Here is a 17,794-nt window from a genome sequence, read left to right on the forward strand (position 1 = left end):
TATGTAGGGTTTGTGTGTGAAGCACAGTTACTGAGGTGTGCTTTGCACCGTTTCATTGTGCTGAGCTGCCATTGGTCTTTGGAATATAGAATATTTGTCATGCATCAGTTGGAGTGCACGCCGTTAGACATTTTGTCCGTTCGGCCCGCCTTCTCAGCCCTTGGTTGAACGGCGGAGTGGCGTCCGATGCCGACTCGGACCCGGGCTGGTTAGCGAGCAGTTTTTTTTTTGTTTTTTTTTTTTGTTCTCGCCTTCACATTGCCAACTCCAGCTGTCACACAGAGAGACAATAGAGGAGAGGAGGGGGTGCTCTCTGAATGGAAAAATCAACTGGAGAGCGCCCCCCTGCTTCATCCCCCCCTCCATTCCCCTCCCCAAAGACTCGTCATCTGCATTTGACAGGACCCCTGTTCTCCTCTCTTCACCGCCCCTTTTCTTTTTCCTTTCTCTTTCAGTTCTCCCCATAATCCTCCTTTCTTTCTTTCTCTCTCGCTGCTGAGTGCAGCTGTTGCTCTCATTGGATCTTTTTTACACACTGCTTGCTAATTAGGATGGCACTCACTCCATCATTCCGCATGTTTGAGTGGTGCAAAGGAGACCAACTTTGTTTCGCATGTTGACTTTTGGTGAATAAAAACATTTCAAAAATGCCATTTTTGAGGAATCGTGATCATCTCCGTTACTCCACCCCGCCAAAACCCTGGGAGGGGTAGTGTTGGGGAAAAAGGAGAAGCCTGAGAAAACGGCAAACACAGAGACCCCTGGTCGCTCGACAAATGAGCGACTAGCCCCACGTCCATTCATACGGCCCCCTTGGCCTGCAAGCCTATTAGCCAGGCAGCGCTCCTTCAACATTCCCTGTCGACAACATGTGGAGGCATCGCTATAGCAACCAGTGGATGTGACATGTGCAACGGACGGGGACTCCTGAGCTGCTGAATATAAGGAGGGGCTCAGCCTTAAGTAAAAAAAAAAAAAAAAAAAAACAAGCCCACCACCTCCCCGTCTCTTTTCACCAGCACCGAGGCGCTGAAAGGACTCACTAGTGGGGCTTCTCCACATTCTTCCGAGGCTCGGAAAATCAGGCGGGCATATCCCGCATTCTTCTCCCCTTTCTTATGCTCTCCGACTCGCCCCTTTTTTCCCCTCTTTTTTTCCCCCTCTTCATCTTGGTGTCGGAGCCGCTCTCCTTTGTTGGCTCGGGGGGTGGGGGGGGACACGTGAGACCCTCACTGGGGAACTTTTTTTGGGGAGAAGCGGAGCGAGTGGGCGGCCGGGGACGCATAAACGCGCCTTGGAGCCGCGGCGGGCGTCAGTGTTGAGCCTGTGGAATAGGAGAAGAGACGGTGCACGGCGACATGGATTTGTTGGGTAATTATTATTTCTTGCTTTGAAATGTGTTTCCCGCTCGGTTGTGAGCGCAGGTACCACTGCGTAGATTGCAGCCTTGAGGAACGCTGCTGGAAACTTGGGAACATCACGTAGCCAACATCTCCGGCGTTAAAGATGCGTTTCAGTGCTTTTGCATCACGGTGTGCCGCTCGTACCTCCTGGGTTTTTGCCTCAAAAGGTTGAGATTGAGGAGACGTGCTTTGGTAAAAAGCAAGCATGCACTGGGCAGTTTACGTATTTAGCACGTTGAAAGTGTTGGCGCAACTCATCATTTCTTCTTTCACTTTCATTTTACACTTTCTAAATGAATGTATTTGTATTTGTGGAAAGGAGTTAACCATATCCGAGTTTTTATACGTATTAGTTTATAACATATATGGGTGCATCCTATCTTAAAAATATTTGAGATTTATTAAGAACAATATTTGATATATATGTTGTGCTATTTTCTTTGTTTTTTCTGTGGAATAAGCGATATCCATGTGTTTTTTTAGTCCTCTTGTACTAGTACTATATGTAAAATGCATTGTGGCGTGAGTCAGTGCAGAGCCAGTCGGCCCTCAGCCTGACCTTTCCTGCCTTCATTAAAGTAATCCATGTGGTCCTTGTCTCCGCTACCCCATCACTGCAGGGTGTAAAAAGCAGACAAACACCAGGGAACCTTGCCTTATCCTTTGGATTTATTTTTTCTAGCATGGAAGTCAGTGTAAAGGCATGGCGGTTTATTGAGGAGGTGCTTTTTTTCAACATAATTCAAAAAAATGATACGTGTCAATTTAGCATGTGGACGAAACAAATAAAAAAATCAAATGTAATTCAATGTCTGTATATTTACTGTGCTAACATTGCAGACAATTTAGCCAAAAGGGCAGTGTGTATTCAAAAATATCATCACTTTTTATGCAGGAGAGTTCCACCATCATCTTTTCACAAGCTATTTAATTCTGATTGTTTTTATCTGAATTACGGCAAACGTGAAGTGAGGGTTTTGTTTTTTTTAGGCGTTACGCTGTCTTTGTCTCTGATTATCTCAGAGAGGATTACCTTGGCTTTGCTTTCGCTAGCATTGCTTTACAACCAAAATAAAGGCTGTCAGTCCTGCTGCTTTCAAAAGAAATCTCCGTTGATGTGATGGGAGGATCTTGATGCCTGATTGAAGAGACGTTCTCCAGCCACAGCTTTGCAATCAGCAGCAGTCTGAGCCAACGCGCTCATGGAAAAGACCAGAAGTACGTCCAACACACTTGAAACATCAGCAAGGTCAAACTAGGTTGTGGAGTGTTGAAGAGTGTATTTATTTATATACCTTCTATCATTTTGAGAGTGATGTGGCCATTCTTCAGCCCTCAGGGTAAATTTATTTTGAATATTGCGTGCAGGCAATTAGGGCTTTTAGGAATGTAATGCTGCACATCTTTGGGGTGGGGGACAGACACAATTTAACGCAGCGACAAAGAAAATGTATAACATTTCATGTATCATTAATTATCTGCTCAATTAGTGTAATTATGCTGTTCAAATTGGGCCCAATGGGATTTTATCATGAAAGCAAGCGGTCACGAGTGGACCATTAACATTGGAACATCGCATTAAAGCGCTCGAATGTAGCCGTTTATATTACAGCGTTGTTTTTATTGTTTTAAATTCACTCGTGTACGAAAGTGGAGCCAATGTGGTGTCGTATGGTTGGTTTAGATCCTAATTCATTCTGATATCGTTCTAATTCAGCACCTGCTTTAAGGGCCCCCGACCTGGCTTGCCCTAAAGCAGCTATATGGGATTGTAGTGGTGGTCTCGTCATGTGGTGTGACTTTTCTCCCTCTCTGTCTGTCTTCCAGAGGGGCAGCCTGACCCAGATCCCCGTGGTGAAGGAGACCCGGGTGGAGTCGGGCCAGCTGGTGGTCCTCTCCGTCCTCTGCCTGCTCTTCATCCTGGTGGCGCTAGCGGTGTCCGCCACCTTCTTCTGCGTGCGCCAGCGCTCCCATCTCTACATGAAGGAGAAGCTGTCCAGCTTGGGGGCTGACACCAGCACCGATGCCACGGCAACCTATCAGGTTAGAAACGTACGCCCCCTCTCCTGACTGTTGGCCAATCAAGAGCCGGGAGCCTTCAAACGCTGCTCTGCCATAGGAAGAAGACGTGTCTGACATCATCGTGAAGACTCATGTAGCGTGTTTGTGCACATTTCAATATTGAATTAAATTTTAATCAGACATTCTCTACAGACGACTATTCAGTCAAATCAGATATTATTAAAGCTCAAGATGTGTGTGGACTTGAGAGACGTGGAGGAGGCTGCCACCGTGACCTATTGGCTCTCCTCCTCCTCTGCCTCCACGGGTGGCCGAGGAAATATTGATTTTGCACGTTGGGCCACAGCTGTGCCCGCTGTGGCACTCGGAACACATTTAGCATGTGTTCCTTGTTAACTTCTTCAATATTTAATCACATTTCCACAAGGCTGCTGCTTTGCAAAGAGTATTCCAGAAATCCAATCAGAAATGATTCGTATTAGCAGTTTGTTTACATCCAAATGCTTGTCTCGCCTTCATGTGCTCGTGAACCAGTAGACCAAATACAGTCTCGAATGCACATTCAAGTCATTAGTCGTCCAGTGCAAGCAGCTACCTTAGAGAAGTACAAGAGTCTGGATTATTCCTGTCTCCCCTCCTCGGCCAGCAGCGTTGTTTGAGCAGCTCGATGAATGATGAGCTGGACTTGGATGTTGCCCCAAGGCCAGGGCCCAGGGCGGCGCTTCATGGCTCCAATCATTGAAGTCTGACAGCGGGAAAGCAGATCCAAGACGGGGCTTAGCAGGCCCTGCACCCCTGAGGGAAATATCACGTTGATACATCAGCAGATAGTATGTGCTTTTCCGACGGCTGGCTGTTATTGAGCATGGAAATAAATTAAATGACTTGAACAGATAAGAGTGAGGGGATTGCACAGGGACGTAGGTTTTTTTTGTAATGGGAAAGAAGACATTACCACGAGGACACTATATCTTCGTAATCAGCATCTTGCTTTTGCTAGTAAGGTAGACAATGCTGAGTCACTAGAAAAGGTGTAAAAGGGTGGAAAATGTAATGCATGAATCATACATCTCTGTCCCTGCTGCTTATTTGAATGATGGATGAGCGTCCTATAAACATCTTGTTAGTTTGGTGCCAGCGAGCTGCGGCAATTATTAGTCGTGTAGACTTGATGAAGCTACAAAGACCACAGAAGACCAGCTACCATCCATCATCATGTGACTCGTGCGTTTCCAGGAGCTGTGTCGCCAGCGTATGGCCATCCGGGCGTCGGAGCGCGTGGAGCGTCCGGAGACGCTGCGCCACTCACGACTCAACAGCGTGTCGTCGCAGTTCAGCGACGGCCCAGCCGGCAGCCCCTCCACCCGCAGCAGCACCTCCTCCTGGTGCGAGGAGCCCGTGCCGTCCAACATGGACATCTCCACCGGTCACATGATACTGGTGAGCAACACGTAATTTCAGCAGCAAATATCAGTACACGTTTTGACTAGCCAATGAAAGTCCACTTTACAACAACATGACGTAGTGCAGACAAACTTGAATCATGCTTTTAAAGGCATATTCGTGTCTGACTGATGCAAAGTCACTGTCTAAATGATCCATTCATCTATGAAGGATGCTGGTTTCAATGGTGTATTTTCCGTGCTCGTGTGTGAAATAAATACATCACTGGACAGCGACAATTTAGGACAAGGAACGATAGGTGGCACAGGAAATAAACCGAGGCCAGCATGTCTATAGGTATAAATACGTGGAGGTGTTCCATCATTCCTCCCTCACCTTCTTCTCTCAGGTGTGTTATTTTGTCTTTCCCGCTGTGCTGTAAGCTGTGTTTGCTCTGCTGTTTCAGTCTGTGTCGTTATCTTTCACCTCCCGACTGCTGCGGCAGAATAAGACAGACTTCTGCTTTGATGAGAGCCCGTGCTGCAAAGCGAAATATCATTAGCTGCGTACGATTGTCTTTTGGCTGTTGGTAATAACTTTTTTTTTTGTTTGCGAGTTGCAGCACGTTATTCATTTGAGACAAGCTTGATAAAAGAGATGGATAGATGCCTGGCAGTGTTTCCATGAATGGAGAGTGCATTCATCACACCGCCTATTATAATGGGAGGCTGTAATGAATGAGAGTGAATGTGAGTAATGCCGTGTATTGCCGCTAATAGATGGCTTTTCTTGCACTCGTCAAGGCTTGTTTGTGGAGGCCCTTTGAAAACACTGACAATAACTAAGCATTTAGCCGCCAGTAACAACAACAGAGGCCCTGTGAATCATTTCTAGGGGCTACTGTGATTAGCCTTAGCAGATGTAGCAAGGTGAGTGTCTTTACGCCATGTTTGGCGCACACAGGTCCTATAGGCGTTCCTCTTAACATTCCATCATCATCTCACGTCAAACCATGTGTGTGATTGCCTTCTTATCGCTGATCTCCGGCCTATACTTGCCCCCATCTCATCTCCGCTCGCACTCGCTCTTTGGAGCGCACGCCGTGGGGTGAAGGATGATGAATACGCAGTGTTCCAGAGCACACACACAGCAGTTAGCCCGCCTTCTAGAAAAAAAAAAAAAAGAAAAAAACTTGTGTAACTCGGGGACTGAAATTGGAAGCCCCGGTGTGCTGAGTCACATCCTTGTTTATTCAGTGCTGCGACGCGCCCTCGCTTCTTTGCATAGCCTGCTAACGCAGTCATTAAAGCTGTCAAAAACGGATTCATGTACAGTATTTCCTCAACACTGCGAGGTACTTTCAGCACCATGGACAGTGACGTTCAGCCCACAGACCGTGTACAGTACACTCGTAACCAAATGTGTTGGTAGTGACTTCCATATTGTTCTTCAATACTCTGCAGTATTTGTAAAGAAAACATTCTGTTGCATACTGGAAAAACAAGCACTTTTTGTGGGGATCACAAAAATGAAAAATGAAGCAGCAAAGTTATTGAAGCACACAATTTAGGCTGGTCCCAAAACATTTGGCCATGACTGTAGAGCCCCGCTTTTCATCACAGTTTACGTTTCAGGACCACCAGAAGTGGTGAAAATCCCCAAATAATTGATACCCTCATAAAAATGGCTATTTTTGAAATACGGCTCACTCCTCCCCCTCCAAAACCTCCTGCTACCTTGATGTTGATTTTCTCCTGCGATGTTGGATCAATGTTTGCAATGAAAGTGATAGTTCAGTGACTCCAGGCCCCTCCCCTTCTCTCGTCAATATGCCTCACAGTCTTTTCAAACGCATTTTCAAGTATAAAATGTGTAGGTGTTCACACCACTAATAATGTATGGTGATCAATGGAACGGATGGAAAAGGAGTCACGGTGTAGAAGGTATACAGGAGCCCCTTGCCACTTCACAGTTTGGATTTCGCGGCTTCACTCTAGCACGGTTTCTCAAAAATATATTAATAAATAAGCCATGCTGTTTTGTGGTTGAATACGGCCTATTAGTAAAAAAAAAGTTGCATATTGAAGCAAATTTTTTTGTACCTTGTGCTTAAATTAAGTATTTTCAAACATAAAAATGGCTAACTTAAGTAAAATACGCATTCAAAGACGCTGTGAATGGTACTGAATGTAGTATTCTACACTGGTCACTGGGTGTCAACACAAGTACTCTATCACTGCAACAACAGGCTTTTACTGCAGGTTTGACTTGTCTCACAACAGGCACAATAATCCCTAATAAAAACTCGGGCTACTGTTGCTGCAGTAACCCACACCAATCTAAAACTCAACTCTGAACCCCCCCCCAGCATCACTTCCCGTCCACCTGGCACTCAGCACCCACAGGGAATACATTTATAGCAACGCCGTCTTATTACCTCCGCCAAGCGCAAGCACGGAGGTTTTGTTTTTGTCGGCCTTTGTCTCTTTGTTTGTCCGTTTGTGTTCAAAATAACACAAAAAAATGGAAAAATTTGAATGGATTTGGATTCAATTTTCAATAAATGTCGGAAATGGGATATGGAAGAACTGAATAAATTCTGGGGGTGATCCGGATCATCGTCTGGATCCAGAATATTTTTTAAAGGATTCTTTAACATCGCGAGATAGGACCATTTTCGGCATTTGTGCAAATGACGCCACAAAAAAAATGGTCAGAGCATTTGGAAAAATAATACAGGACAACAGATTCTACAAAATATCAAAAACCGATCCAAAAAATGTAGTATTATTATTATTATTTTGGTGTGAATCACAATATGGGGTGAACTATGGCACTTGGCAGAGGTCTGCTTTTCTAGTTTATGTCTTAAATGGCTTATTTCTTCTTTTTATGTCTACTTTATTGGGTAATACGAGTGTAAGGGTGAGCATAGGGGTGTTATTTCATGTCTGGAGGGCTCTAATAATGATTAAAAAAAACGTATTTAGAATGTCGTACACAGTTTTTCTGTGCTCTAACTATTAAAATATTTGATTTATAAATACGGAATCCTGCTTCAGTGGGAATTCACTGATCACGGTCGGGTGTGGAACCAATGAACCACATTGAACGAGGGATTACTGCACTTGTTTGACAGCCCAAAGCAGTAAGCTACATTTAATTTACAACGATATTCATGTTTCACATACCCAACCACAACGTATCGCGCCAGGCATCCTCCAACTGTTTATGATACTGAATATGTGCCGTAAAAAGAAACACTAAAGAATGACGAGCAGAAGAGTCAAGAACTATATGAGGTTTGTTTCATGAAACATTTACTCTAAACCTTCATCTTAATGTTTCTCTGAAAATAGGCATTTTATCCGCAGAAAACACACCTCACTCACCCTAAGTGGGTAATCATTTATAAATACGCGGCATGAAATAACACCCATTTAAGTCCTAGGACAAGACTCATGCTTGTGTGTGTTGCTATAAATGTATTCCCTAGAGGCGCTGAGTGGCAGGCGGACAGGAAGTGATGTTGCGGGTTGAGAGTTTAGTTTCAGCGTGGCATGGGTTACTGAAGCAACAGTAGCCTGAGTTTTTATTGGGGATTATTATGCCTGTTGTGAGATCATTCAAACCTGCAATAAAAGCCTGTTGTTCCGGTGATCCAGTCTGAGTTTGTTTGTCTCACACGAACATTACAGTAACATTACTGACATCTAGTGACCAGTGTAGAGTACTACATATCATTCACAGCCTCTTTTGAATGAATGCCTTATATTAGTATATTAGTTCATTTAGTCATTTTTATGCTAGAAAATGCTGAATTTAGGCAAAAAATGTGTATAATTTGCTTAAATATGCATATTTTGGGCTAATAATAGGCCATATTCAACCACGAAACTGCATTTTTTATATTGATGTGTTTTTGAAAAACAGTGAAATGAGTGAAGTTTGAACCGTCATAAATCGGGTGCTTTTAATTTGAAAGTCATGTTTTACCTGTTGTTGTCGTGTTCCTTCATCCCCGTTTCAGCAGCAACCTCTGCTGCCGAGGAGACCGCTTATAGGATTAGACATTGTTTCCCTGACACCCAGGCCTCCCATCCCAAGTCCCTGATTGGCAGACATAATCCCCCCCATTCACTAAACCTCCGCTAGCCCGTCTCTGGAATGAGCCACGGTCCACTGCCTCTCGCTAGGAGCACACCGCCTTGATAAGCGGCTGCCGGCTGGATGGCGTTAAAGCAAAATGTGAATGTAGGGGGCAATCAAATCCAGGCTTGGGTTGATGAGAACGTGACGCAGTAAGGAGTGGGCAAGTATCAAATAGTGCTGGGAGGACGTCACACATGCAAATACGGGCCTGCTGTTCGCTTGTGTTATTAGTTCTGACATGGTCCAAATTAGGGTTGCAGGGTATAAACGATATACAATAGAAATATATAAATTAGGCCTATGATGGATTTTAATTCTATCGCCCTATTGCAATAATGGACGCTGTTCTTGGTGCAGTGTGACGTAGTGCGCTGTAGCTAGCGCAGCTAAAATATGTTCTTCCGAGTGCGCCGCTGTTACTAATCCTTTGCCTCCACGGCGGCAAATAAGTATCATTATCACTGGAGGACGAGGAATAGTTATGTCATAATTAGCAAGAGTGAGCAGGAGGAGACAAGAAGCCATGCTAACCGTTAAGCTAGCTTGAATGTAAAGTAGCAAAACAAAGAAGTTAACAGAAGCCGAGCTGAAACCGCGTTACAGCGGAGAGTAACCAGCTATGAACAGGAAATTAGCAAGCACAGCTGTTCCTCGCCACATCGCGGTTCCAATTTTGCGGCTTCACTCCATCATGGTTTTTCACGCGTACAATAATTAATAAATCACGTTGTTTTGTGGTTGAATCAGTAAAAAAAAAAAAAATCCATATTTGAGCAAATTTCTTGCCTAAATGAAGCATTTTCAAGCATACAAATGGTTAAATGACCTAAATTACAAATACAAGGCATGAAAAAGACACATTCAAATTGTGAATGTAGTATTCTACACTGGTCACTAGGTGTCAGTAATTGTTCAGGTGAGACAAGCACCAGACTTGATCGCTGGAAAAACAAGCTTTAATTGCAGGTTTAAATTATTTCACAACAAAGACAGTAATAATAACATAATAATTATTATGATATTAACACAGGCTACTGTTGCGGCAATATCTAATGAAGTGTGATACCACTGATTTTCGATCCCATCCGCTATTGACTCAAATTCAGGCTGGTATCAATGATACTGATCCGATACTGATGTGCCTGCTACATTTTAAAAATTAGTATTTCAAATCATAGCATAGTTCATAACCTACAGAATGCACAACATTAGAGTAATTTATTGACTTATTTTGAAATAGTAAAAAAGTTAAAATGGTTTTAAACAATAAAAAAATGTCAAATAATAAAACCATTAAAATCTGAACTATGAAACCCTACTACAAGAACGGAAAGTGATTCACAAGTCACGCATTTACAATAATTTCAGCAGACGGAGACTGACTGACTGAGTATGCGCTTACCCAGGCGGAAGAAAAACCATGCATTATATGGACGAGATCGGAATCATGTAGTTGCTTTCCACTGTTTTCCTGTTCATGATATGCATTACCTCAATTTACTTTAATCTAAATAATATCAATATTTTGATTTGGGAGTACATTTTTGAGCATGAAGATTTATTTATTTATAATTCATCGATATGCATATCAATATCCACAACACACGACAAGCTCGAACTCAACTCTGAACCCGCCATCACTTCCTGTCCTCCACACATCCGGAGCACATATACTGGGTAATACAAATGTAAATGAACTATATGGGAGTTATTTCATGTCTAGAGGGCTCTAATAATGTTAAGACCCGTATGTAGAAGATACTAAGCAGGTTTTCTATGCCATCCATCCCTCTACGCCGCTTCTCCTCATTAGGGTCTGCTGGAGCCTATCCCAGCTCACTTCGGGCGACATGCGGTGTGCACCCTGGACTGGTCGCCAGCCAATCGCAGGGCACATATAGACAAACAACCATTCACACTCACATTCATACCTATGGACAATTTAGAGTCGCCAATTAACCTAACATGCATGTTTTTGGAATGTGGGCGGAAACCGGAGACTGTCACGTCCCCCGCGCTCCCCCAGGGGTCCCGCCCCACTATTTAAGAACCAAACATGCAACACTAAAAACCTTCAGCATCTCAGTATGTGGAATCAAATAATGGAACGGATTGAGCAAGGGACTCAAACAATGCACTCAGATGAGCGATTTCACGAAACAATACCAGGAGTTGATGTTTGCAAAGTACAAGGAAGAAGAACATGTGGAACTGTGAATTGTAATATTTGATGTATTCCAATGTAACTTCTGGAACCAGCTAACCGTGATAAACGAGGGATTACTGTAGATGAATAAGAGTCTTTAGCAGGGGTAGGGAACCTATGGCTCGGGAGCCAGATGTGGCTGTTTTGATGACTGCATCCGGCTCTGACATTTGTTAACACCATCAAATTGATTCATTTTCATTTTTTTTGCTGACAATTTAAAGTAAAACATTACAGAAATCACCGTGTTAAAAATAACATTCAAAATATGAAACTTTTTAGTGCGTTTTAATCCATCCATCCATTTTCTAGCACCATGCGGGTGGCCAGATGCCAGCTGTCTGTCCCATATCTTCCGGGTCAGACACCGAAACTTTATTATTGGATAATGCGGTAGCCTACTGGGGGTTTCCCTCCTTTTCATCAAATAGCCGGATAGCTAATTGTGCAGAGCAAAGCCTTTTTGATGAAGAAAGATGAGGAGTACGGTGAAAAACCAAAGTCGCATTAACGGTCAGAAGTAATTTATTTATTATTGGTTAGCATCAGTATAACAACGGTATTAAAAAGAATAACTTATTATATTCCTAAAATTGTTGGTGTTGCTTAAAAATACACACATATACTTGTATCCGCTGTTAAAAAAAATACTATATTGCTCTCACGGTAATACATTTTAAAATATGTGGCTCTCTGAGCCAAAAAGGTTCCTGACTCCGGTCTAGAAAGAGAGTAATATAATACCTACACGACCAAAACAATGGAAAGGACGCGTACATCACCAACCAAAAGAGGAGCCTTTGTAACCTCTAACCTGTTTTGAAATTGCTCTATTCAGATTTAAATGCCAAATAAAATATCATGATATATATATATTGTTGTCAAGAGGCTGCAATGTATATCACAATATGGATTTTAGGCCATGTGACCCATCCCTCGTCCGCATATCAGGGTTCAGGTGTGGAACACTGTGATTATTTGAGTGGGTTTTAGGAGCTCGGGGCCACTTGCGCCTCGATATCTAACAATAAACTGTGATTCCCATCATTAGTTCCATTTGTAAGCGTCTTAAAGAGTACCCTGTGTGAACTGACTGCCATCAGAGGCTAATTAGCTATTGTGTGCAGGACGGGCCTATTATCTGCGCAGGAATGATGAATTTACTCTGCAAAGCTTTTAGCTTTGACAGACAGGAGAGAAAGAAAGAATGAAGTGTTCAGCCTACCGACGCCGCCTTTAAGACGGGATAAAGCGTGCACACATGTGGGTATCACTTTCATTGTATTACCCAGCTGATCCCTGACATCACTTTATGAGGCTGTAATCTTCCACCCCGCACAATGGCGGAGTAAACCATTTAACCCTCATCGGGAGGGGAGCCGTGATACAAGAGAGACGGGGAAATATGGCGCCCGCTTTGCTAGCTAAGCTCCCTAAGATTTGCCCCGATTTGGGGGAGCACACACACACACACACATACCCTGCCCCCCCTTCCCTTGTCTTTTTCCATCTTTGTCTCTCTTGCCAATTCAATTTAGTCCTGTGCAAGCGACAGCTTAAATGCAGACAATCTTATCAGTGGCTGTGCAAGCCGCGAGGACCCCTCAAGTATTTCCACCGCAGACAAAGCTCTCTGGGGTCCAAATTGTGTCCCACAAAAAAAAAAAACAACCTTACTTTCCCCACCTGCGTCACTAGCACCTTCCTCCCCAGCAAGGCTCCCATGTTTCAGGCTTGTCATGTGACCTTTCCCCTCAGTCATACATGGAGGACCACTTGAAGAACAAGAACCGTCTGGAGCGGGAGTGGGAGGCCCTGTGCTCCTACCAGGCAGAACCCAGCACCTGCAGCGTGGCACAGAGCACCAAGAAGAACCGCTCCGACGCCGTGCTGCCTTGTGAGTACACTGGCTATACATGGGCCTTCAGTGGGGACTTAACCGACTTAATACACCTCTCTCATATCACCACTCTCAAGTCACAATGTCACAAACTGTCAATAATATGCAAAAACACAACCTAACATAGAGCGAAGCAATTCATGCGTTGGGGATGAATACGACTGGAACATCTGCTCGGACGTTGTAAGGATGAGGAGGAGCAAAACCGTGACAAAATAACATCAGCAAAACCTAGCTGGCCTCTCAACAAGCAGCTGTCCTCGTCAACCGACGCCCCAACACACAGAACTCAGCCTGTCACATTCACAGACAGTCGGAAATCCCAAACTCTTAAAGGAAAACTGCACTTTTTCCTTGATACATAACTTTCACGTCGGCACAATACCATTATTACAACAGCAAGCAACCCTTTATCTTCGAATAAATCCCATTCACATTTTTGCTCGTAACTTGGAGCATTATTAACGTCTCCCAGCAATCGTCTGATACATCTACTCACCTGAGATGTCAACTCCTCCGCCACTAACTTGGCTTGTTGAACAGTTTTGACCAATCAGAGGATGGAAAAATGCTGACGTTATTGTAGGCCGCTATCTGGAAACTGATTCGTTTCCAGAAACAGCCTCATTGCAAATAGTGTTTAAGTGACATGGGCCAGCACTCCTGATTCTGAAGGCCCTGGGCAAATTACATGGACATGGCAACGCATAGAAACTGAAATCTATATACACGACTGCTGAAAATACATGAATGTGATTTCATGGAACAAATACTAGAATTGAAGTTGTAAATGTAGGTCAAATGCTTCCGGTAGTGTGTAGGCCAGCAGAGAAGGCCTTGCTGGTCCTGTTTGCACAGCACTGCAGTAATGCATAGTACAAAGTACTAGTATGTTTTGGATCATGTTGCTTACTGCCCCACTTAGCCCCCAAATCCCAAATCTGCACCTTTTATTTATATTTTCCCAGTAGATGTAGACAGTATAGTACACTATATCTTTCATTTATTCGCTCCCAGTGCAAACGTGCGTGCACATTCCCGAGCTCTGTTAGCCAATTAGCAGTTGGCTTGATTTTAGTAACTGTCAGTCAATTGTGACATAAACACCCACTCACTGAATTGCTCCTAACACTTAAACGTCTGAGATTAGAAGCTTGGCGACGTGTGAAAGAGACACACTGAGGTGTATATCAAGCTCCACTTCTTGTCGGAGGTGGGCTTGGGAATAAGTGTGTGTGTGTGTGTGTGTGTGTGTGTGTGTGTGTGATGGAAGCTTTGCTTTCTTGCTTGCTGAATTCTGCATCTCCGTTCCAGATGATCATTCCAGGATCATCCTGAAAGCAGAGAATAACCACAGCGCCTCCGATTACATCAATGCCAGTCCCATCGTGAGTACTGTTTCGATGTCTAATGTGTGTTGTCTTGTGTAGCGCCACCGCTTCACTCGGCGCTAAAAGAACTTTCAAAAGGCTCCTCATCGATTCCAGCACATTGATCTTTTTTTTTTTTTGGACGAAACTTTGTTGTTCACGCGGGGATGCTCGGTGGATTTGTTGAATCACAGCGCTTTCAAACGCGCGGCCCCCTGGAGATCAGCTTTCCCAGACACATGCATTGTTAGTGACTACGTAAATACCAAAAAAGAGAGCTAAGGTTATTTTTTTAAGTACTCCCCCAACAGCAAATGTTGCCTGTTCTGATTTCCCCTGAGGCTGCTGAAAAAGGGCCGACATCAAGAGGAACAGGAATTTCAAAGCCGTCAGGAGGAAGATGAGCTCGCTGCTGCACTAATATTCCATGAAACAATGATGGCATATTCATGGAGGCTTTGAAGCACCGTGCCGCTTTTTCAAGGTGCACCTTACGTTTAATATGGGGAACATTTTAGGGGTGCATGTCTGGCGGATGGGCGATGAAAGGAGGGTAATTACGCCACAATAGCAACCCCGGCTGTGTCGAACAAAACTGATAATTACGTCTGTCAATGCGGCTGCTTCCTCCTCATTAACAACATCATCATCCCACCTTCGTAATCCTGCGGGTCAGAGAGACACGCTAAGCGTAATGCGGTGGTCTAAGATGGACAAGGTGCGGGCAAAGAGAAGTGCTCTCTCGGCTGTCATCATCGCCTCCCAACAATGGCGAAAGGAGGACGGCAGAACGCAGGACACTCTTTCATGTTTGTCTTTTAGTATTCATGCAGCGGCAGCAGCACGTCTGTGTCCTTGAGATTGGCTCAACGCAACGGCAGCGCAAGCATTCGGCACCTCGCTTTGATTTCAGCTTTTTTCCTGCTTCCACAAAAAGCATGTGAGGAATGTGCAATGAAGCAGCAAGCATGAAGACATGTTGAGCTCGGATGGGAGACTGGTAGCGCTTTTTCAAAATTGCTCTTCGCTCCTCCCCCTTCATACTCTCCTGCTAGCTGGTCGTTGACGTACTCAACATTTGCAATAAAAGCGCCTGTTCAGTCTGCTGAGCTCCAGAACCATCCCCTTCTCTCTTCAATTGCCATTGTTCGCTTGCGACACAATCCAGGTTTCAGCCCTAAACATGCCTCCAAACTTACTAAACATATATTAATATATTAAATGGTGAAATGTATAGGCACTTGGGGTGTCACAAGGTCTCGCGAGATTAAAACGTGACAAGATTTGTCGTTCAGAAAGGCGCGAGGCCTGGGACGATAATAAATGAATTAATCACACAATAAATGAACATGAACGCAATCATTTTGCCGGTCTCAATATGTTGCCCGCGTGTCTGTTTTCCTCGTCTGCCGCCTCCAAACAGGCATTGGCTTCAGCACCTTGGTGCCATAGAACAACGGCTTGAATGGAGTGAGCCCTTTTTTCAGTCATGCAGTCTTTGTCTCGGTGGGTGGAGACGGGGCCGCCTGCATACACACAGAGTGCAGGAGAGTGTAACGTAGTAGAAAGTAATATATTGTAATTTTTTTAATTTTTTTTTTATTTGTTATTTTTCTTAAAAGTAAACAGTTAAAATCTCATCTTGTCCCGTTCTCGTAGACCCGGTCTCGTGTCTCGCGACACCACTAATAGGTACTCGCCACTTATCAATGATAATGTAAGATGATCCATGAACAGATGGAATTGGAGTCACTTTATTCGGTATATGTCTCAATTTTGCCCTTGACAGGAACTATGGTGCATTCAAGGACTGCCGAACAAAGTGTGAAAGCTCAACGCTTGATGAAAAAACATTATCAATGAAGCTAAAATTGTGGGGGGGTTTTACCAGCGGTACATGTATGGTGTACATTTGACCTGTTTTATCACGCATTTATAAATTACTACCCACTTAGACGCAATGAGATGTGTTTTTTTGCAAAAAAGACGGCCTATTTTTGGACTTTTTTGTGCCGTGTTGTGAATGGTGAATCGCAAATGTGCGGGGATTCACAATATTTGAGGATATTAACGGCACATGTGTTCATACGGCCTATCGACTTCCTGCACAGTACATATGGAATAAGGAAGGGACAGGAAGTGTGCCTTGTAAACCAGGGGTGTCCAAAGTGTGGTTGTGGAGGCATTTTCAGCCCACAGCTTGTTTTTATTGGCCCTGGGCATATTAAAAATAAAGGTAATTCATTATTAGTGTGATGTATTATGGGATATACACTTATTTGACTTGTCACTTATAACACAAAGGTTATGTAATGCAGTATATTAGCCTACTTTGAACATTACACAAAATGTAACAGTGGACAATTACCATCCAGCAGGTTGTAGTTTTTTATGTTTCATTTTAACAATCAATAAAGATTTCTACAGAAGATAAACACTTTAATGTTTTACATTTTCTTCCCTTACTATACCCAAAATGATGAAACAGGGGTATGTACCGAACCGAGACGATGGCGGACCGTTACAACCTTAGAGGATTCGTGGCTGACAAAAATAGACACGGAAGGAGCGTTAATTCGTCACAGTCCTGTACGAGGCGCCAACCCCCACATGCTTTTTTCACTGCAGCGCCATCAACTGGAGCGTGGAGTGTGATGTGTTCAATCACCATGTGAGACACTGAAAGCCTCCATGAACGACAGGAAGGAGGACCGAATACTCTCTGACCCAGACGGTGTGTTTTCATGCGTCAGCTGTCCAAACACTGCATCACATCTCTTCTTCTCTCCCTCCCAGATGGACCACGACCCTCGCAACCCCACTTACATCGCCTCGCAGGGCCCGCTTCCCTCCACCGTGGCTGATTTCTGGCAGGTAAGACCTGTCTTCCTCCCCTCTCCATCACTCAAACTGATTTGTGTCTTTTGAATATTCACAGTAGCTTTGTGGTGGGAGCACTCTGTGCCGCTCTATATGTTATTGGGAGTACGTGGAAACATTTAATAAATTATTGCCCAGATGGTAAGTAAATATTCTCATATGAAGCCAGGCAATAAAATGGAGCGTGCGCACTACAACTCTTTTCCCCAGAGAGACAATAACCTGCGATGAGTTGTGTTACGTTCTACTTTTGGAGAATTGCCAACACTTATGAGCGAGGGGGGACTCATGGTATGACAAAAAGGCTCTGGGGGTACACGAGACAAAAAAGCCAAAAAAAATCGCTGCTCTAGGTGACCATGAATCACCTCTTACGACAAGGCAGTGCTAAATGATCCACGTTGGCCAAATGGCGTGCCAGTGTGTTAATAAGACACCAGTGTAGTAATTAGTGATCACCTCCACATGCTGAACTCTG

General features: G+C 44.0%; 1 protein-coding gene across 2 annotated transcripts in view; it reads left to right on the forward strand.

Moving 5' to 3' along the window:
- ptprn2 (protein tyrosine phosphatase receptor type N2) overlaps positions 1–17,794 on the forward strand; it is a 125,226-nt gene that overhangs the window by 94,571 nt on the left and 12,861 nt on the right. Inside the window, exons 12-17 of one of the 2 annotated variants that reach the window (XR_008567310.1) lie at positions 3,231–3,446; positions 4,662–4,865; positions 12,925–13,063; positions 14,381–14,454; positions 17,065–17,170; positions 17,233–17,310. Coding sequence is in view for 1 of the 2 variants with exons in the window: in XM_054765011.1 (XP_054620986.1) it covers positions 3,231–3,446; positions 4,662–4,865; positions 12,925–13,063; positions 14,381–14,454; positions 17,233–17,310 (711 nt within the window). In the remaining variant the exon portion in view is untranslated. Of the gene's footprint in view, positions 1–3,230; positions 3,447–4,661; positions 4,866–12,924; positions 13,064–14,380; positions 14,455–17,064; positions 17,171–17,232; positions 17,311–17,794 lie in introns of those variants that run through there. The other variant, XM_054765011.1, reaches the window with a different exon arrangement.

This window comes from Dunckerocampus dactyliophorus, chromosome 21 (assembly GCF_027744805.1).
Source record: "Dunckerocampus dactyliophorus isolate RoL2022-P2 chromosome 21, RoL_Ddac_1.1, whole genome shotgun sequence".
NCBI lineage: Eukaryota > Metazoa > Chordata > Actinopteri > Syngnathiformes > Syngnathidae > Dunckerocampus > Dunckerocampus dactyliophorus.